At 43.1% G+C, this 21,501-nt stretch overlaps 2 protein-coding genes across 3 annotated transcripts; one reads left to right on the top strand and one right to left on the bottom strand.

Annotated features, from left to right (window-relative positions):
* Nucleotides 1–1,148: 1,148 nt before the first annotated feature.
* On the bottom strand, nt 1,149–6,344 carry NDUFB8 (NADH:ubiquinone oxidoreductase subunit B8). Of its 2 annotated transcripts, XM_045568618.1 has the most exons (6): nt 6,196–6,344; nt 5,824–5,950; nt 4,060–4,159; nt 3,480–3,635; nt 2,019–2,023; nt 1,352–1,537 (listed from the first exon to the last, which is right to left on the bottom strand). In XM_045568618.1, exons 1-6 carry the CDS (start codon nt 6,278–6,280, stop codon nt 1,492–1,494), a joined length of 519 nt encoding a protein of 172 aa, XP_045424574.1. In that variant the 5' UTR covers nt 6,281–6,344; the 3' UTR covers nt 1,352–1,491. The 2 variants fall into 2 exon arrangements, with proteins under 2 accessions (XP_045424573.1, XP_045424574.1); XM_045568617.1 differs by lacking the exons at nt 1,352–1,537; nt 2,019–2,023 and adding an exon at nt 1,149–1,338.
* Nucleotides 6,345–10,496: 4,152 nt separating this feature from the next.
* On the top strand, nt 10,497–21,199 carry HIF1AN (hypoxia inducible factor 1 subunit alpha inhibitor). Its single transcript, XM_045568616.1, has 8 exons — nt 10,497–10,731; nt 11,020–11,270; nt 14,304–14,452; nt 17,294–17,439; nt 18,594–18,700; nt 19,117–19,180; nt 19,433–19,543; nt 20,388–21,199. Exons 1-8 carry the CDS (start codon nt 10,555–10,557, stop codon nt 20,430–20,432), a joined length of 1,050 nt encoding a protein of 349 aa, XP_045424572.1. The 5' UTR covers nt 10,497–10,554; the 3' UTR covers nt 20,433–21,199.
* Nucleotides 21,200–21,501: the final 302 nt, after the last annotated feature.

The raw sequence follows: 21,501 nt of genomic DNA, 5'->3' as shown, positions 1-21,501 counted from the left end.
CAGTTATTGTGTCTTGCTCAGTTTTATATTCCTAGGGCCTATAAGTGTCTAATATATATTAGTCCCATAGGCCAGGCACCGTGGCTCAGGCCAATAATCCTAGCACTCTGGGAGGCCAAGGCAGGAGGATCACTTGAGGTCAGGAGTTCGAGACCAACCTGAGCAAGAGGGAGACGCTGTCTCTACTAAAAATAGGAAAAATTAGCCAGGCGTGGTGGTGCGTGCCTATAGTCCCAGCTACTTGGGAGGCTGAGCCAGGAGGATCCCTTGAGCCCAGGAGTTTGAAGTTGCTGTGAGCTACACTGACGCCACTGCACTCTAGCCAGGGCAACAGAGTGAGACTGTCTCAAAAAATATATATATATACGTGTATATATATTAGTCCCACAGATGCTTGTAAAATGATTGTCAAATGCAATAGAGGACAGAAAATGAAGACAGATTAAAAAAGGTCTCTTTCACTGCATGGACAACCACTAAAAGATCCCATAGCTAATGTAAATGAACTTACTTCTATAGGTCACATTAAATGTATGCTCTTTTTATGGGACAGGTTTTCAGGCAGTATTACTATAATTTAAGAAAATGTCTCCAAAGGGACACAAAACACATGAGTTTGTTCACTTAAAAACAGATGCATTAAGATAGACTTTCAAAAACATGGTTTTCCTCTTCTAAGGCTATTATAAGAACATGGATGAGTTATTAAGGTAATAAAAGCTATTATAATAATAGGTTCAGTAGTGGTTAGTTTAAAAAAATTGTATGGTGGCATGTTTCAAGTACTTTCAAGTACCACAGTACAATTTTTTTAAACTAACCACTACTATTAAAAAGGTTTTTTTAATGGGAAATATTAACAAATCTTGTTCCAACTTGGGAAGTTAGGAAAATATCTTCCTTCTTCCTTGACCCAGTAAATGGGAAAAGGAACTACTCTCATCTGCTGTACAACTGGAACCCTCAACTACCTTCACAGGCCCACTGAAATTAACAAATTAACATCTGCACCCCACCCACCCTCCGATCCTTCCAATTTCAGAAGAGGAAAACAAGGAAGAGGGCAGATAGAAGGCAGGGGGAAAAAAAAAAGGAAAAGGATGAAGTTCTTCATAGCAGTGACTTTTCCTGGTGAAAGGAGGCAAAGATACCACAGCACTAAGTTTTATTAGGGATTTCATTAAGGTTTAATTTCTAGGAATGAGAGAATCCTAGTTAGAAGGCATAAAAGCCCATGAAGCCTCCTCAGATCTCATAGTGAACCACCGGCTCAGGTTCTTTGGTAGGATCGCCGCCTCGTTCCAGGTACAGATCATTATAAGGGTACTGCTTTGGCCCCTAAGGAAAAAACACAGGTCAGCAAGAACATACATCCAGCCAATATGTGGCTACACTCCACTCTGAGTTAACATCATGCACGGTAAATGGGTATGAAGTAGCCTCTGGTCAGACCCAGCTGGGCTAGAACTGCAGGACAGCACTCTTCCCCGCTCAGCCTAAGGCAGAGAGAAAGCCTAAATTATAAGAGAAGTGGTGCCTATACCATGGGTGAGAGAGGGAAAGGGGGAAAAGAAAGAAAGGAGGAAAAAGGGGGAAAGGGGGAGGGGGAGAGAAAGGGAGGGAGGAGGAGGAGAGGGGAAGAGGGAGAGGGGAGAGAGGAAGAGAGACAGAGAAAGAGTCGGAGGCAATGCTTTCTAAATGAGACGGTGCATCCATCCATCCCACTCTCTCTTGGGTCGAGACAGACTCAATCTCCTTTAAGTCACTCAGCCTCTAATGGTTCCACCACTAAAGTGGCCTAGCAAATGAGGCGTGCAGGAGCAGTGGTGGGGGAAAGCACAGAGGAGACACGGCTGGGATGTGCATTAGAGGCTGCTGGCTTTACCAACAAACAGCTGTCAGAGAACACAGCTCAAGGGGAGGAGAAAGGGAGATGTGCTTACAGAACTGAAAAATGGAAGAGCCATACTGTGTTTCTTGCTCTCCTGAAGTGAAGTTAGTGCTCACCCCAGCCCCACGTGCACTCTCCAGCATGGAGCCCCTGGGGCTTGGTAGGAAGGCTCGTGTCAGTGCACACAGACATACCAGCTACCTTCAGGACATTGATTATCTCTGCAGAGGTAGCACTGGGCAGCCAACTGCAAACGCAGCAGCCTCCCTGCTTTCAATCCCTCTCTTTCCAATCCATCCTGTAGACTACTTCCAGATTAATCTTCCTAAGAACCCAGCCTTCATTATGACACTCTTCTGTTCAAATACCCAAAATGGCTCCCTTCTACCTAGAGGCAGACAAAGTCATCATTGTATCCCCAACCCCTAGCCCGGTCTGCACCTGGTATGTAGTAGGGGCTCCATAAATATTTGTTAACTTAGTGCATTATTACACCATCGAATCCAAATCCCTTAGCAATGCAATAAAAGCTGCCTAACCTAAACTGATCAACTCACCTCACAATATTTTTTAATACAGTGATTTCCAAATCTATATGTACATCAGAGTTTACCTGGGAGCTTGTTAAAAATACTGATTGTAGGACCCTACTGTGATGATACTGAATTAGGATTTCCAAGAAGTGGGGCCTGGGAATATGAATGTTTAGCAGCTTACCAGGAAACCAATGCAGCTGGTTATCTAGAAACTGTTTTATATATCTATCCCACTCCAGCTAACTCACAACTCCTTTTACCTCCTTTATTGTTTCCTCTTGCCCCAAATGTTTTCTCTAACTTCTCCCTACCACCCAAATCCTATTGTTTTAGCATCTAGGTAACCCTTCTCCTTGAGAGCAGCTCATACCACTTAGCACATACTTTCACTATACATATATATAAACCTAAACTGTGCCAAACTTCCATATATCTGTTCAAATCTTGCTTATCATGTCACTTATCTAAATTTTCTTAACCAAACTTCCTTAACTTAGAGAATATATTTTCTACATCCTTTACATTCTCCAAAATATAACTGTCTGAACTATTATCACACCACTTCACTCCAGCCTGGATGACAGAGCTAGATCCTGTCTCTAAATAAATAAATGAATGAATAACTGTCTGTTCTTTTAATAGACAGTTTTCATTGCTTCCAGTATACCACAGGAAGTGCCCTTCACATGTCCAAGAAAGGGTAAAGTTTCAACTCAAGATTCCCTGACTCTACCTTGAAAGATCACTTGCTGCAATATCATTGGTAAGTACAATCCCCAAATGTCAACTCTGGGGACGAGCTGGCTTCCACATTCTCATTCCTCACCAAGTCCTAAAGTGTACCTTCTCACTCAGACAGGTCCCAGAAGTAAGGGTAGAGCAGTGCTCTGGTACTTGTGCCAGGCCAGTGGGTAAGGCCCTCCTATCTTCCTATCTCCTAAGACTCCAGGAAGCCAAGCTTGGTATTGACTGAATCCCTACTACAGAGACTTCATTCCCTCAGGAAACGGGGCAAGCAAATGTGCCTAAGAGAGCACTTCTCAAATACTCACCACAGGCTGGTAGGAGGGGTACTTCTCCCCAAGCCAGAACATGAATATCATGAAGGCCACGAAGCCGAAGAGCTGCTTACACATGACATTCCAAGAAACAGGTGTGGGGGACGTGTCCACACGGTTCCTGATATACATGTCTAGGTGCCAGTGGATCTGAGGCAGAAAGACAAATAACTGTCACCTACTACCCTTCCTGAAAAATGCAGGCAGTCCAGAGGGATCAGAGCCTAATGCAAGGCTTGACAGAAGCATTCTACTGCCCTGGAGCAATATTCTGAGAGCCAGGTCTGAGATACACTCCCACACAGGACTAGATGCTGGTTTCTGTCTAGGTTCTGCTGACCAGGGACAGCTCAATCATGGAAGTGCACAACTCTTACAGTACAGAGCTTTGGTTATTCCCAGAAGTCCCATCCCATGTGTCACACATGGAACCTTAAATCTCAGATCCCTGGACCTTATTTCCTTTCACAGAAAAGCTTAGTTGGACACAGAAATGTCATTTGAGCTAAAGAAAGAATCCCCAGGAAGACATAGGGAGAAGGAAGGAAGGTCAAATGGGATATGGTTCTCTCACCGGTTCACCCCAGTTCAACCTCAGATCTGGGTGGTCCCAGTCATACCATGGATCCCTCTCGTGCTGTGAGCGGTCAGGGAGCTTCGGGTAGTCACCATACCTGAGAGACAGAAAGAACTCCTAGAAGGGCCTGTGAGCAGTCTCAGACAATTTTGAGTCTCCTCATCTCAAAGATGAGAAACAGATGAGAAACAAAGTGACAGAGATAACTGTCTCACCTAGGGACAGAGGAACTGACTCTCAAATCAAGATCTCAAGTTCTAGTCACTAAGCATAGAACTAATCATAGAAGTCCCAATTGTAAGTAAAAGTTCATGTCAAACTCTGAAACATTGTAACATATATAATGTTTCCTTACCTTCTTCCAACAAAAAGAAAAAAAGTCACACAATGCTCTAACCTTAGAGTTGAAAGGGAATTTTGCAATCCATTACAAACATGCACTGCATAACATTTTGGTCAATAATGGACCTAGACAGTGGCAGTCCCATAAGATTATAATGGAGCTGCCCTATACAGGTGCCAAAAGCGACAGGGGAAGCCAGTAGTGAAGAAAAGTCTTCACCATTTTTTATCTTTTATACTGTATTTTTACTGTAACTTTTCTATGTTTAGAGAGTTTATATACACAAATACTATTATGCTACAATTGCCCACTGTATTCAGAACAGTAACATGCTGTACATATTAATATTTATAGCCTAGGAGTACGCTATTATGATCTAGGTTCATATAAGTATACTCTATGATGTTTGCACTCTAACAATGCATTTCTCAGAAAGTATCCCTGTTGTTAATTGACACAACTGAGCTCTGCTACCCTTAGCTAGAAAATGAAATTAAAATTTACAGTCTGAATCCAAAGTCACCCAGCTAATTGGACTAAAAACAAGGGTACATATTAGAAAAGCACTCTTCACAGCAACTGTGTTCCTTAACCACAGAGTTGGCACTCATCTCCATGTCTTAAACACGTCATGGGACTTCTTGCTAAGCTGGGTTTCCCCCCAACAAATCCAGGTTCATCTTACAAGACTGCGACCAAGGCTGCTCTTGTTCACAACACAATAAAAAACATAGGAAATGATGATAACTAGACACGTGTCACAGAAAATGAGTGGAAAACAAGAAGAATAGGAGCTGCTGAAAACAAGATTGCAAAAGTAATGCTAGGGCAGGAAATGAAGGTGATGATAATCACATCAAATAATTAACCATAGGGATGTTATGTGGACATGGAGGAGAGTGGAAGGGATAACATCAACTGGAGGAAGGGGTTGGATGTTTAATCTACCTAACAGTTGCTACAATTTCCACAGCCCGGACAGCAAAAAATATTTTTTTAAAAGGAGACACAAAATATAGCACACTCCATTTACAAATAAGGTTCTCATGACAGGAGTCCAGCTCACATGCCTGGATGACAGCACCTGAGCCCGGCAGATGCTCAATCTAAAGGAAACCCAACGCTCTCTCATGGAACCAAGGAAGGTTCCTGCTATGGGGGGGTGGGGGGAGGCGGTCCTCGAGGGAAACATTAAAACCTCTGCTTCTCATTTGAGGAAACAGCCTGAGCCAAGGAGAAAATTGAGGTCCTCTCAGCTGCAGCTGCTCCCCCTCCCCCTCCCCACGAGAAAAACACCCACACCATTGACTCTGAGGGGTCACGAGAAGGTTTGGAAGAAAGCGTCAAAGTCCAGCCACCCAGCCCAGCCGACCTGCTCCCGTCACTACTTGGGGGAGAGCACACACTCTCCATCTCACCCCATGCCATCATCTGGGTAAGGCTCGTAGTCTTCTACACGCATATTATACTTCTTGGCGGCGGCGGCCCGTTCTTCTGGTGTCTTAGGATAGGGCCCCGGGAGCATGTCCTTGGTCATGTGGGAGGCTGGAGCGCAGACAAGGGCAGGTCATACCGTTCTCCCGCCGCCCCGAAGGCTTCAAGCTGCAGAAGCTAGAGCCCGGGACTTCGCAGGACCCGCGCGACCCTCCACCCTCTTTTATGGATGTACCAACTCCACCTCCGCCCGCTACCCGGACACAGCCACCGCGAAATCCACGATCCCCCCCTCCCGATACAACAAACTTCAGGCATCCCCTTCCCACACTGAGGCCTCGCCCGTTCCTGCGGACCTGTCCGTGAACCCAACGGCACAACATTCCGGCCCGCCCTTTGCAGCCATCGGACTCCCAGGACCCCAGCCCTGGGAACCGCCATCTTCACCTTCTTCACGTTTCACTCTGCACATGCGCAAAGGCCTGTCACGGCGGCTGAGCCGGGCCAAACTCGACAGGGGAAGCCGGTAGCGAAGAAAAGTCTTCAGCGTGCAAGAGGGGCGGGCTTTAAAAACGGTGCTGGGAAACCAGTAGGAAGATGAGTGGTTGGAACAGAGTCTGGGAGTGTTAGCGGGAAGGAGAGAAAACCACACAGGTCACTTCTTTGACATTTCAGATTGTGGCGTCCCTCTTCTCCCTCAGCTGACTTAGACCCGTCCAGGGATAAAGGGGACTCGGAACCTGAGCATCTCAGGTAAACAACCGACTCACCTCCCCAGGAGCAGTGCTAGTAAAATGAGCTTGTCTTATTCTCTTCTCTTCTGGCTGCTTGTCGTTTCCTTTTCCTTCCATCTCCAAACGTGATCATTCTTCAATTCAGCCCTTGGTCTTGCTTGTTCTTGTTCTGATCTCCAAACTGGTTGATCTCCTACTCTTAGATGCTCGGTGCAACACACAGATTGACGAATTGGCTTCTCAGTCTCAGTCCGTGTTTACATCTGCATGTCCCAGTCACCTCAACCCAACAAACGTAAAATTAAACCTATCACCTGAGGCAGCTCTCTAGAGACACTCTAAAGCCTCAGATTTGCTAGCACTTGGGTAAATAGATTTCAAACCGGCTCACAAGTAACAAAATTTAACTCAACAGAGAAATGGAAGACATTATTATATTTGCATATAAATATGCTTTCACTTGGGATTTGAATAACTTACACATTATAAATATGTATATATTTCCAGTGACTTTTTGGTGATCACTGTTTTAGAGCAGAATGTATTATAGATATACTCAAATGTGTATCACAGCAATAAAAATGGATATATACTATTCAGTATACAAATTTTTGGGAGGATTACACACTTGCTCTCTTGTAAATGAGCACCACTAGTTGATAGTCAAAATAATTGAACAGCATCTACATTCAACCAATAGCAAGCCCTGATCTAATTAAGTCAAGAAACAGTTGGTTTAATTAGTTTATTTTTTTATTCACATACCATAAAATTCACCCTTTTAAAATGTACAATAAAGTGATTTTTAGTACATTTACAAAGTTGTGCAACCATCACCACTATTTAATTCTAAAACATTTTCATCACCACCAAAAGAAACCTCATACCCATTAGCACATTCCCCCTACTTCTACCTGGCAACCACTAATCTACTTTCTGTCAGTATGGATTTGCCTATTCTGGATATTTTATATAAATGGAATCATACAATATGTAACCTTTTGTGTCTGTCTTCTTTCACTGAACATAATGTTTTCAAGGTTTGTCTGTGTTGTAGCACAGGCTATATAACAAACACATAGTCAGGCATCCAAGTGAGAGTTAGTAATGGAATCATAAGAGTTCTGACCCCTAGTACTCAACTTCTCATATCAGAAATCCAAGCCTACCTATAAACCTGATTATCTTAGGTCTGGGTTGTACATTAGATAAATGTATCTAATCAGTACTTCATTCCTTTTATGATAGAATAATATTTCATTATATGGATACACAGTACAATATTTTATTTATCTATCAGTTAATGGACATTTGGGTTGTTTCAACTTTTTGGCATTTATGAATAATGCTGCTATGAACATTGCAAAAGTGTTTGTGTGGATGTATGTTTTCTATTTTTAGTTATATACCTTAGGGTAGGATTGCCAAGTAGTCATAGGGCAACTCTACGTTTAACTTTTTGAAGAACTGCAGAATTGTTTTTCAAAGCAGCTGCACCATTTTACATCCACTAGCAGTGTCCATGGTTCTGAATTTCTCTACATCCTCATCAACACTTGTTATTGTCTGTCTTTTTTATTATAGCCATGCTACTGGGTGTGAATAGTATCTCATTATGGTGTCCATTTGCATTACTGTGATGAATAATGATGTTGAGCATCTTTTCATGTGCTTATTTGTCATGGTATATCTTCTTTGGGGAAACGTCTATTCACATCTTTGTCCATTTTTAAATGAGGTTGTCTTTTTATTGCTGAGTTGTAAGCATTCTTTATGTATTCTAGATACAATTCCCTTGTCAGATATATGATTTGTATATATTTTCGCCCATTCTGTGAGTTGTGTTTTTACTTTCTAGATGGTGTCCTTTGTAACCCTGTTTTTATTATGAAAAGTTGTTAGAGTTAGTCAAAAGCTTTTTCTGTGTCTATTGAGATTATCACTTTTTTTCTTTTACTAATATGGTATATTATATTGATTGATTTTCAGATGTTGAACTAACCTTGCATTCCTGGAATAAATCCTACTTTGTTGTAGTATATAATCCTTTTTACATGGTGCTAGATTCGGTTTACTAGTATTTTATTGAGAATTTTTGTATACATATTCCTAAATGAGTCTATGGTTTTCTTCTGATGTCTTTATCTTGTTTTCATATCAGGGTAATGCTGGCCTCACAGAATGAATTGGGAAGTGTTCCCTCCTCTTCTATTGTTTGGAAGTTTATTTTGAAGGATTGGTGTTGATTCTTTTTTAAATATTTGATAGGATTCATCAGTGAATCTATCTGGTATTGGGATTTTCTTTGTGGGATTTTTAAAAAATTTCTAATTCAATCTCTCATAATATGTCTATTCCGATTTTCTATTTCTTTTTGAATCAGTTACTATAATTTGTGTCTTTCTAGAAATTTGTCCATTTCATATAGGCTTTTAAATATTTTAGCATATAATTGTTCATAATATTCCCTTATGTAGCTTCTTCTTTTTGTAAAGTCATTAGTAATGTCCCTGTTTCATTCCTGATTTTAGTTATTGGAATCTTCTTGATCTAATTTATTTTTAATTCCCAAGGTTATAAATTAATATATTTTTGTAAAAATTCAAACATTGCAGATAAAACTAAAGCCTTGATTTCCGCCATCAGCCTCAAACCCTCCTACAGAGGTAACCCTCTTCTCGGTTTGGTGTAGCACAGTTACAGTGTAGCATAATTACATAGTTAAACATAGTTAGTTTCTATTGCTGCATAACAAATTACCATAAATTTAGCAGCCTAAAACAACACCAATTTATTATTGCACATATTCCATGAGTCCAGGTACCAGTTAGCTAGGTCCTCAGGTCAGGGTCTCACCAGGCTGAAATCAAGGGGTAGTCTGGGATGGTTACCTTATCTGAGGCTCTTTGTTCTTTTCAAGCTCAGTGGTTGTTGGCAGAATTCAGTTACTTTCATTTGTGGGACAAAGGTGTCTACTTTCTTGGTGGCTGTTAACCAGGAATTTTTCTCATCTCCTAGAGTCCATGTGCCATTCCATGCCACACGGTAGTATGCTTCCTCAAAGCAAACCGGGAAGCATTTGCTGTGGCTTCAATCTCTTGGACTTCTGTTTCTAATCTCCGTTTTGTTTAACTCAAAGTTAATTGATCAGGGATCTTAATTACATCTTTGCCCTACAAGGTGACCTAATTACAAGAGTGATACCCTATCATATTCACAGTCCTGATCTCATTTACAGGGAGAGACTTATACATGGTGTGTGTATCATGAGGTGTAAATCTTGGGATCCATCTTAGAATTCCACCTCCCACAGCCAGGCATAAAAATTCCCTAAGTAATATAGGTAATTGATATGGCCTTATACAATCAATATAAATTGTTTGAAAATGTGGGAAGTTCATGGTTGGCCATAATAATGTTCTCATGGCAAGAAAATATTCAAGTAGGAGAGATGACGATATAGGCAGAAAAATCAAATAATGCTAAGCAAAACAAAACCACTCGATTTTAAAAGAATTCCACTTGCCATATATCTTTTGCCTGGGCCTTCAGGCAGCCTTTGCCCAACATCTACCAATGTGACAATTGCTTTTCCTTCTGAATTCCTTAGGTGGGTCAAGAGTTTGCTTCTCTCCCCATTCATAAGTGTGAAGTTTAATGCCTAACTAAACTTGCCTGCTACTTTGCCCCTTATGTAGGCTTGGGCACAATATTTTGAGGCAGCGATATTTTGTGGATTGGTTTGTCAGGTGATCCACGCCTCTTCAGTAGGACTAGGTCTAGCCCCAGTTCTTCGGGGATGGAGCCTAGGGTGTAGAGCTGTACGACACCATTGGTAGGCGCTCCCCCAAGCCTCGGCTCCGCGTTCTTAATGTCTCTTGACCGCTCTCTCTCATAGCTCACCTCTATGGTTTCCGTTGTGGTTTCATCCGGAATAGGCGGAGCTTCCGGTTCCGGCGGGGGCCGTCCCGAGCGGCGGAGATGGCGGCGACAGCGGCCGAGGCTGCGGCCTCGGGCTCTGGAGTTCCCCGGGAAGAGGCTGAAGCCCCCGGCCCCGCCTGGGATGAATCCCAATTGCGCAGTTACAGCTTTCCCACCAGACCCATCCCGCGTCTGAGTCAGAGCGACCCCCGGGCGGAGGAGCTGATCGAAAATGAGGTGGGGGGCGGGGCCGCGTCTGTTGGGAGAGGAGGAAGGTCTCCTCCCTAGTTGGGAGGAGAGGTCAGAGGCGAATGGTGGAAGAGGTGAGGGACTGGCCGGGCTGTGGACTGGAGCGTAAGGAGAGATGGTGAGGGAGGCGAAGAAAAATGGAACTTGAGGGGTTCGTGCTGGCTAATGGGAGAAATTAATCTCAATTTGGAAAGTAGTTGGGATCATGGGCGGAGAACCCTCCAGCTTCTTGGATTACTTCATTTTTTTCCCCCTCCACCTGGTGTTTTCGCTTAGGAGCCCGTGGTGCTGACCGACACAAATCTTGTGTATCCTGCCCTGAAATGGGACCTTGAATACCTACAAGAGAATATTGGTAATGGAGACTTCTCTGTGTACAGTGCTAGCACCCATAAGTTCTTGTACTATGATGAGAAGAAGATGACTAATTTCCAGAACTTTAAGCCGAGGTCCAATAGGGAGGAAATGAAATTTCATGAGTTTGTTCAGAAATTGCAGGATATACAGCAGCGAGGAGGGGAAGAGAGGTAAGTTCCTAAATCTTGGTTTTCTGTTGGATTTAGGGCATCCATTTTCTTTTCCTGTACTTGTTTGAAGGTGTGGTAGAGTTGGGTGATTAGAGATTGGTATCTCTCATCTCTGGATTCCTGTTGAGTGAATAGTTTGCTCTTCCAGCCTGTTTGAGTCATTCTTAGGGATTTTTGGGGCTACAGCCAGGTAGTTTTCTAGTTTGAGGGATGAAGGGATAATTAGATTTGAACTGCGAATCTCTAGTTTTTCATCTTTTTCCTCGTAAAATGAGAGTCAGAGTTGTCTAGAATGGTCAGGTAGGTGAATGAAATGAGTGAAGTGGTGGAAGTTATGATGAAGCTGAAGACATATGCCCTATTCAAAGTAAGAAGTTGTTGCTTAACTCTGTTTCCATTTGGGAGTGCAGTCCTAGCATTGCCAGATATTCTGATTTTTCAAGAGAAGCTTGAAATCAGGGTTGTTTTTTTTTTTTTTGAGACAGGGTTTTGCTCTGTCATCATAGCTCACTGTAACCTCAAACTCCTGGGCTCAAGTGATCCTCCTGGCTCAGCCTCTTGGGTAGCTGGGACTCCAGGTACATGCCTCCACATCTGGCTAATTTTTCTGGTTTTTGTAGAGATGTGGTCTTGCTATAATATGTTGCTCAGGCTGGTCTCAAATAATTGGGCTCAAGCAATACTCCTGCCTTAGCCTGCTAAAGTGCAAGGATTACAGGCATGAGCCACTGCACCTGGCCTCGAAATCAGAATTTTTATTTAAAATCTTTTGACTTTTAAATGTAATGAATTAATTCAAAATTTTTTTAAAAAGTTGCAGGGAGCCAAATGAAAATGTCTGTTACTGGATTTAATTGTGAGATTGCCAGTTTGCAGCCTTTGTCCTAAAGTACTACACTGGCTGGGGACAGTTCAAGCTGAAAAGTTGTATAGTTTATTGTGATTTTGGAGAAAAGGAGACAGTTTAGGGAAGAATAGATTAGGTTTGTTTTGTTATCCCAATAGCAAACACAAGACACAGGAGAGTGATTCTTTTTCTCTGCTTTTATTCCTACTTAGGACGACAGCCTCTTATGTAGGTCTCAGACAGCATTCAGTCCCACGCTATAACATTGGCTCTGGGGGATTGCCTTCACCGAGTACTTCAGGCTGTCAGTAGTATGTGACTAGGTGAATGGATTTGAAATATCTTTTTTTCATTTTCTTGACACTTAACCATTGTCATAATGATGGGAATTTGGCTAGAAGAATTTTCAAAGTGTCAGCTGTGATTTGTCCATTATGTCTTATAAATACTGGTTCAGTTTAGTCACTTCATGCATTAATTTATTCAAATTTAACACAGCATGCGTGTGCACACTCTCATGCACACTCACCCAACACTGAGAGAGAGATTAGTTTAATCTCTCTGATTACACACTGATGAAGTGTGTAATTCCATTGAATGAACATATGCCCTAGAATGAACATGAGATAAGACACATAACCTTCTGGTTCTTCAGTCACTTGAAGTTTCTTGCCTCCCACAGTGAGAGCATTTTGCCTCACTGAGTGGTGAGTGTAATCTGTACTTTATGGGTGACTAAAGAGTTTTCAAGGAAAATTGTATAGTGTGTACATGTTTTGCCCTATGAACTGACTTTAGTACCAGCCACCTCCACTGTATGATTGTACAGGTTGTTGTAATTATGGGTTAAAATGTATCAGGATCCTCTTTGAGCTATTTTGAGCATTTATTGTTCAGGTATAATAGTAATGCTGTTTAGATTCATGATTGGGGATTGTTACCAGCTCCTTCAAAGTTACTTGCAAAATTTTTGTGTGAATACATATGTTATAATTTCTGGGGAGTTGCATTCGAATCTTGAGGGTTGGTTCCATGTCTCCAAAATGATAGCTAGTGTTTCCAGCCTATCAAGATTTCTAATTAATGTTGCCTTAAATATTATGGTACTAGGCAGTGAGATGCCTTTGAGCCTTTTGAAGAAATGCTCTAAGGACCAGCACAGAGCTGCTTCTGTCTCTTTAGGTTTGCACACTCTTAAATTTCTCTTGTGGGCCTTGATCAAGGGTGTCTGGGTTTTCACACCCTGTAAGTAACTTCTGATTTTTCTCAGGTATGTTAGGAGCCTGGGGCCTGTACCTGATGAGATGTCTTTCTTCAGCTGTAGAAGGCTGCAGCAGGATAAGGTGGCTGAATCAGTTGAGATAAACGAGGCTTCAAGCCAGAGCTCAGGGGCTTGAAACAACAAAGACTTATTTTCCACACATGCTTCATGTCCGTCATGGGTCACATCATCTTGTTCTTACATCATCTTATTCACTCTGGGACCTACATTGCCCCAGCTTTACTATCTGTAACTTTGCATTTGCTGTGGCAGAGGAAAAGAGATGCAGTGGTGTGGGCCAGTTCTTAAATTCACAGTTGGTTATGTTCATAATGTTAGGTTCATTTAAAAAAAAAATTGAAGTTGGAAGCAATACAAGTCACTTTGTGGACATTTTATTGGTCAGAACAAGTTAAATAAGCAAACCTGGCTTCAAGGGAGTGTGGAAGAATAGCTCTTCCACAAGGAAGGAACCAGCTGTTGGTGAATAGTAATACAGTCTACCAAAGTGGCCATGAAGGGACAAAGATGTCTCAGGCAATGAGACTCTGTGGAGCAAGGCTGATTCATCATTCTAAGGTCTATGGATAGGCTTCTAGGAATCTGAAATCTGTATGAAAGTTCTGTGTATATGTGCATTTTTGTGGGGAACTTTCCTTCGATTCTTAAAGGAGTCATACTTTGACCCATATAGGGTTAAGAATCACTGCTTTAAAGTAAAAAGTTTGGCATTGAACAGAGCTTGAAGAAGGATAGGTAAGAATTCAGTTCTGTGAGAATCCGTGTTGGCTAAGATTTGCGTGACTACAGCTGTGCTCTGTGGGAGATGCTGGTGTAGATTTTGGTTTGTATTTCCAGGTGTGGGGAGGACATACCAGGGACATGTGTGTGTGCACTAATGGGATTTTCTTCTGGGGGAACATAGGTTGTATCTGCAGCAAACGCTCAATGATACCGTGGGCAGGAAGATTGTCATGGACTTCTTGGGTTTTAACTGGAACTGGATTAATAAACAACAAGGAAAGCGTGGCTGGGGGCAGCTGACCTCTAACCTGCTGCTCATTGGCATGGAAGGTAAGAAATTGTTCAGAAAGCGGCATGGCTTGGAGTCATATGAACCTGATTTCTAATTCTGTCTCCACTACTTATTAGCTCCCTGGCTTTGAACAAGTCACTTAACTTTCTTAAACCTCAGCCTACTCATCTGTAGAAGAAATATGATAATATCATCAATATGAAGATTAAATGAGATAATGTATACATTAAGTCTTCAAGCTAGTTTCATGCACTCTAAGAAATTCCCTTTTCCCTTCATCAGCTGCTGTGTGAGTCCCTATGCTGAAGTATTAGGGATCTATTTGAAATACAGTCATACATTGCTTGATGAACAGGGTTATGTTCTGCAAAATGTATCGTTAGGGGATTTTGTTGTTTTTGTTTTGTTTTTTTTTTGAGAAAGAGTGTCACTTTGTTGCCCGGGCTAGAGTGAGTGCTGTGGCGTCAACCTAGCTCACAGCAACCCCAAACTCCTGGGCTCAAGCAATCCTACTGCCTCAGCCTCCCGAGCAGCTGGGACTACAGGCATGCGCCAGCATGCCCGGCTAACTTTTTCTATATATATTTTAATTGGCCAGCTAATTTCTTTCTATTTTTAGTAGAGATGGGGTCTCGCTCTTGCTCAGGTTGGCCTCGAACTCCTGACCTCAAGCGATCCACCCGCCTCGGCCTCCCAGAGTGCTAGGATCACAGGCGTGAGCCACCGCGCCCGGCTGGATTTTGTTGTTTTTGAACATCGTAGATTGTACTTACACAAGCCCTAGATGATGTAGCCTACTATACACCTAGGCTATATGGTGTAGCATATTGGTCTTAGACTGCAAACCTATACGGCAGGTTCCTGTACTGAATACTGTAGGCAGTTATAACTCGGTAGTAAGTGTTTGTGTGAAAAATTGTACACCTAAATAGGGCAGCTGTATTATAGTCTTATTGGACCACTGTTGTATATATAGTCCATCGTTGATGGAAATGTTGTGACGTAGCGCATAACTGTACTGCTGCTCTCTATTGGGTCTATGTTCAGGAAATTTTTATTCCAGTAAAAGAAGGGAAATGTATTTTTCCAATAAAAATTTAAACTTATATTTATTTATTTTTTAAATTTTGAGACAGAGTCTAATTCTGTTGCTGGGGCTAGAGTGCAGTGACATCATCATAGCTCACTGCAACCTCCAACTCCTGGGCTTAAATGATCCTCCCACCTCAGGCTCCTGAGTAATTAGGACTACAGGTGCATGCCATCATGCCAAGCTAATTTTTAAAATTATTTGTAGGGATGGGTTCTTGCTATGTTGCCCAGGCTGGTCTCAAACTCTGCATTTCAAGCGATCTCCTGTCTTGGCCTCCCAAAGTGCTGGGATTATAGGTGTGAACCACCTTTCCCTAACTTTATCTTTTAAATAGATAATACATTCATGGGATTCAGATTCAAAAGGTGTAAGTAGGTGTGTAATGATAAATCTCTCTTCCATGCTATCTCCCAGCCTCCCAGTTTTCTCCCTGGGGATAATGCATATTATTAGTTGCTTGTGTTTCTTGCTAGAGAATTTTATGCATGCACAAGCAAATATGTGAATGTGTTCTTTTGGTTTTTTCTTTTGAATAAAAAGAGAAGCCTTTAAATTTCAGTCTGGAGGAGAGCTACTTATTATGGACCAGGTTCATTGTCTCACTTTTATTTCTGGTATTAGCTCAGTGCCAGGCCCATAGTAAGTACTTGGTAAATGATGAATAAACTGGGTTGAACAATTTAGCAGAGTAATTGTTTCTCATTCACTGTTGAGCTCTTTGGTCTCTTCTTTGTCCTTTCCAGCAGTACAGGTTATATATTGACACTTAACCTGTCCCTTTGAAACCAGCTCTTGATTGACCTGTAAGGAAGCAGCCAGTTCTGGTTTACCTGACTCAGTTTTTCTGTTGCCTTCCTTTCCTGTAGTAGGGTGCAGGGAAGTGGTTCCCTCAGGTAGAGATGAGAAAGCAGCTCTCCTTTGAGAATGCACATGGACTTCCAGCACTTAAGAAAGCAGCTGTCTTGAGATACCCAGGCAGAGTTGGGAAATGTTTTCTAAACTTCATGCCCTGCAGAGATGTGTGTTCAACTAAAGGATTGTGCAAAGAACAAACAACAGACATGATCCCAGTTATAAATGAGTAGATGGAACATATATACACTAGGGCAGAACTGCTTCAAGGTGGCATTTTAAATAATGTGCCTTGTTTAAATTATACAACCCTCTCTTTGGAATCTGATGTTTCCCTCTGATGAGAATCACCAGCACCAGCGAGCCTGAGTGTTGCTCTGAGAAGTGTTGCATCTCAACAGTGTGTTGAAGTGGGAACAAAGGTTGAGAATCTTTGAGCTCCAAAAGAACTGCATCCAAAGCAAGTACACGTCTTATGACTTAAGATGACTGGTTAACTCCTGGAAGTAGATCACACATATGTTGTTGATACCAGTCATTTTTGTCATTTCTAACTGTTTTGCTTCGCTTGAATTCTTGCCGTAGTCAAGAAGAGTACAAGTATACACAGTGTATTGCCCTGCCAGACTAGTGAGTATCATTTTGATGTGTTCTTGCTTCCAATAAGGGCAGCTGCCATCATTTAGGAAAGTTTACTTTGCCAGGTAATGGTGGACCTTTAACCGGTGATGTTTGCTAGACTTATTACCCATAAAAATGTAACACCTAATTTGCCAAGAGTTGTGATTGCAGTTTCCCTGATTCTGTCCAAAATTTTGATTTGGAACTCTTAGCTGGGAGGACAGGTTGGATTTCTCTCCAGCACTGGATCTCATATTCTAGCCGTACAATAAAGCCACTACTCTGGGTAAGAAAATGTCTCTCTTCTTTACAGGAAATGTGACACCTGCTCACTACGATGAGCAACAGAATTTCTTTGCTCAGATAAAAGGCCACAAGCGATGCATCTTATTCCCTCCGGATCAGTTTGAGTGCCTCTACCCATACCCTGTCCATCACCCGTGTGACAGACAGAGCCAGGTAAGCTTGTGTTGTCTGAGGAGGGTATAGGACTCTAGATTCTAGGAATGCCTTTCTCTTTCCCTGTGGTGGTATGCCAGGTTTGGATTACAGGCTGGTCTTGCTATATAGACAAACCCAGAGAATAATTTCAACAGTGTAGCTCACATATTCCAGGCTCCTGTGGTGGTCCCCAGATGTTGGTAAGTATGAACAGCCCCGTAGAGCTAATTCTTGGGGCAGACATCATCATTGATGCTGGTGGACTCTTGGTTACTCTGTTTGATTGGCTTAAAAGTTCATGGAATAAAATATATGTTTTCATTGGATTCAATCATTGCTTGCTTCTGTCATGGATACTATTTGTTTTTGATAAGAAGGGGGAATAAAATTTGGGATATGTTACTTAATATATTTCCTGGATCTAAGTGAGGTATATGGTTGACTTTGTGGCCTTTCTCCAGGAGAAAGCTGCCTAACTACTTCATATGGAAGTCTGCTGATTAGAATATGGTTTTGGGAGAAAGTTTCTGAAGGTTTGGGTGAAGGATAAGTCCCAGTTCCTCATACCCGCAGGCAGTGGAGTGGGTCTTCTGACCTCAGGAGCACTGAGGCCTGGGATTCTTTATCACTTAACTTTCTTTTTTTTTTTTTTTTTTTAAGACAGAGTCTTCTCACTCTGTTGCCCAGGCTAGAGTGCTATGGCGTCAGCTTAGCTCACAGCAACCTCAAACTCCTGGGCTCAAGCAATCCTTCTGCCTCAGCCTCCTGAGTAGCTGGGACTACAGGCATGCGCCACCATGCCCGGCTAATTTTTTCTATATATTTTTAGTTGTCCAGTTAATTTCTTTCTATTTTAGAGACGGGGTCTCGCTCTTGTTCAGGCTGGTCTCAAACTCCTGACCTCAAGCGATCCTCCCGCCTCGGCCTCCCAGAGTGCTAGGATTACAGGCATGAGCCATTGCACCCGGCCTTTATCACTTAACTGTCAAGCATGGACTGTCTTACATTGTTCTCTAAGAAAGAGTGTAATGTGCATTATATCTTCTGCTAGATATAGATAGAAATTCTGACATCATTTTTCTTTTTTAAACTACTAAACTAGCACATAATAGTTACTGGTAAAGATTTGGTGATCGACTGATTTTTTTGTTTCTTTCTCTTGAACCTCTTAGGTGGACTTTGACAATCCTGACTACGAGAGGTTCCCTAATTTCCAAAACGTGGTTGGTTATGAAACAGTGGTTGGCCCTGGTGATGTTCTTTACATCCCAATGTACTGGTGAGGAGGGGGCTAGGGCTGGGAGCTTTTGGGGGGCTTGCTTTCCCATTCCCTGGAAATTCGTATCTGTGTCCCTTCTGAGTTGTGGCAGGATTAGTCTTATGTGGTCTACAGGAAGATTGGCATGTCTGGATGTGAGCATCTGAACGTGGGGGAAATGACAGCCCTATCTCTAGGGACATGATGACAATTTCTCAAGTCCAGAGAGATCCCGGAGGCTTGCAGCTTGAGAAACTATTCTTGGCTCTTTGGTATGTGGATACTGAATACCACTGCCTCCAGCCTTGTGTGTGTTTTACAGGATGAGTGTACAGATATTGTCTTCATTGTTTCCCTTAACTGGACTCTACCTTGTTTTTCATCTCTCCCTCTGAAAAGTATCGGTGGTAAATAGGAGCCTGTTTGTTTTCTTGCAGGTGGCATCATATAGAGTCATTACTAAATGGGGGGATTACCATCACTGTGAACTTCTGGTATAAGGTAAATATGGTTGATTTTTTTTTTTTCTTCCAGATGGAACTGGGGCTGGGGTGAGGTAGGTGTAATACATTTTTTTTTAGATGGGGTGGGGCTATTGGCTATCCCTGGAAGTGATTCCCAGGTCTCTGGTGGGATGAAGAGGGATAGGATTGAATTGGATTTCTTAGAAGGGGGAGGATAGTACTAGGAATAGTGGAGTGACAGTGAAGCCTGCTGCTAAAGGCATTTCTTAAGCGACTGCTTCCTTTGTAGGGGGCTCCCACCCCTAAGAGAATTGAGTATCCTCTCAAAGCTCATCAGAAAGTGGCCATAATGAGAAACATTGAGAAGATGCTTGGAGAGGCCTTGGGGAACCCACAAGAGGTATGTGGCTGCCCCACGGTGGCACTCCTGTGGCTCAGTGGGTGGGTTGACCAAGGAAAGTCAGGATTGGTATGACATTCTTCGTAGCTCCTCTATTTCAGTATCTGGTGTCCTCTCTGCCCATAGAGGTTATGGGTATGATCAGAAAATCCTTGTTTTCTTGTGAGAGTTAGGCTTGACTGGTGAATTAATTATAATCTGTTCCACGCTGGTAGTAATGTTCCCCATGGGGGTTGTGCACCAGCTGGGGACCCCTGAGGGGATTCTTCTGGAAAAGGAAGCGAGCACTAAAGCATCTCCTTGCACTCTCCCCGCTGTGCCAAGGCTACTATTGAGACCTGTTTCCCATGCAGGTACACCAGTGGCCCATTGGGTAAATTTGTATTTTTAATGCTCTTGCTTCCTTCCTGTGGGTAACGTCAGTAGCCACAGATACCTGTGGGTTTGGGAGATGGCACCAGCCTCAATTGTAGGTGACCTTTTGTTGAGGATATAGAGGCATTTAACATTCTTAAGATACATTGAAGAAACATGCAGACACACTCTGAGGTGTTTGGGGATTATTAGCTTCTCTGACCATCTCTTTGTCAGTTTGATGCTGCTTTAAAGTAAGATACAGGGTTTTGTGAGAGGGAAGGTAGTACAAGATGGACCCCCAAGGAGAGGGGCATGCCCCAGAATACTGGTTGACCTTCAGGAAGAGAGTTGATTAGAGAGTTCACAAGATTGAATGAAAACTTTGTCCCTGTCCTTGGCTGGATATCCAATGTATCAAGACACACACCGTCCAACTCCAGGGCCAGGGAACAGGCAGTTCTGATTGGCTCCTCATGTCTCTTTACAGGTGGGGCCCTTGTTGAACACAATGATCAAGGGCCGATACAACTAGCCTGCCAGGAGTCACGGCCTCCTGCCAGGTGACTGCTATCCCGTCCACACCGCTTCATTGATGAGGACAGGAGACTCCAAGCGCTAGTATTGCACGCTGCACTTAATGGACTGGACTCTTGCCATGGCCCTGGAGGCAGGTGTTTGGGGCGAGGCAGGGCGGTTGGCACTCCACTCCCATTTGGAGGGGTTTCTTACTCTTGCCTCTTGTGCCCCGGCACCTTCCCTCTGCCCACCCCCCACCCCCCAAGTCCTGCATTCAGTGTTTGGAGTCCTAGCTTTTGGTTGTCATCATGTCTGTGTGTTAGTCTGTCAACCTTGGGATGAGTGCACGTGTGTGCACACACACACATGTATGTATCTGTTCCTTGTTCCCACCTTCTGGGTCAGGGTGTCATTTCTGGCTCTCAGCCCCATCTCCTGCAGCTTCAGTGCCTCAGCCTGAGTGAGAGGAGATGCTCTTGGACCCCCACTCCATCTGGGCTGCAGGGCCAGAGCTAGTCTGACCATTATGTCAGTCTGCATCCATCCAGTTTTTGCATAGTCAAACTCTAGGCTGGGTGGGAATGGCTGCTGGGACTCTAATGGGGAGAATGAGAGGGAGGCTTGCCTTTGAGAGCCTAAATAGCCTTCCTGTGAGAGAAAGGATTAGATAGGATTCCTGCTGGGACCTACAAGCTCAAGCCATACATGGAAAGGACCTTGGGACATAAGAACCAAGGGTTGTGCATGAGTTCTGAATTAAAGACACATACAGTTTCTCTTTCAGCACCAACTCTTGCCCTGGTGCTGGGTGCCAAGGGAGTTCTAGCTGTGGCTTCTCAAGGTTCTAGGGATGCAAGCCTCTGTGCGGGTGTGCGTGTGTTTGTTAGTGTGTGTGTGTGTGTGTGTGTGTGTGTGTGTGTGTGTGTGCGCGCGCGCACACGCGTCCACACTGGCCAGCCTCCCTGCTTACCAAGGTTCTCCACTGCTTACCTTGTCCAGTGGGGCAGTACAGTATGAGCCCCAGGAAGTACTGTCTGACCTAACCTAAAGCTTTTTAACTTGGATTTTAGCCATCATATGTTGGT

The sequence above is a fragment of the Lemur catta genome, chromosome 14 (assembly GCF_020740605.2).
Source record: "Lemur catta isolate mLemCat1 chromosome 14, mLemCat1.pri, whole genome shotgun sequence".
NCBI lineage: Eukaryota > Metazoa > Chordata > Mammalia > Primates > Lemuridae > Lemur > Lemur catta.
This window is presented reverse-complemented; position numbering and strand designations above follow the sequence as displayed.

Bases quoted from the DNA above. Each gene is read 5' to 3' on its own strand.
- NDUFB8 (XM_045568617.1), bottom strand. From the start codon at position 6,280: ATGGCGGTTCCCAGGGCTGGGGTCCTGGGAGTCCGATGGCTGCAAAGG. The intron at 5,951-6,195 runs GTCCGCAGGAAC...TCTGCGCTCCAG, and splicing joins GCCGTTGGGTTCACGGACAG to CCTCCCACATGACCAAGGAC. The intron at 3,636-4,059 runs GTGAGAGAACCA...TTTCTGCCTCAG, and splicing joins GGTTGAACTGGGGTGAACCG to ATCCACTGGCACCTAGACAT.
- HIF1AN (XM_045568616.1), top strand. From the start codon at position 10,555: ATGGCGGCGACAGCGGCCGAGGCTGCGGCCTCGGGCTCTGGAGTTCCC. The intron at 17,440-18,593 runs GTAAGCTTGTGT...TGAACCTCTTAG, and splicing joins CGTGTGACAGACAGAGCCAG to GTGGACTTTGACAATCCTGA. The intron at 18,701-19,116 runs GTGAGGAGGGGG...GTTTTCTTGCAG, and splicing joins CTTTACATCCCAATGTACTG to GTGGCATCATATAGAGTCAT.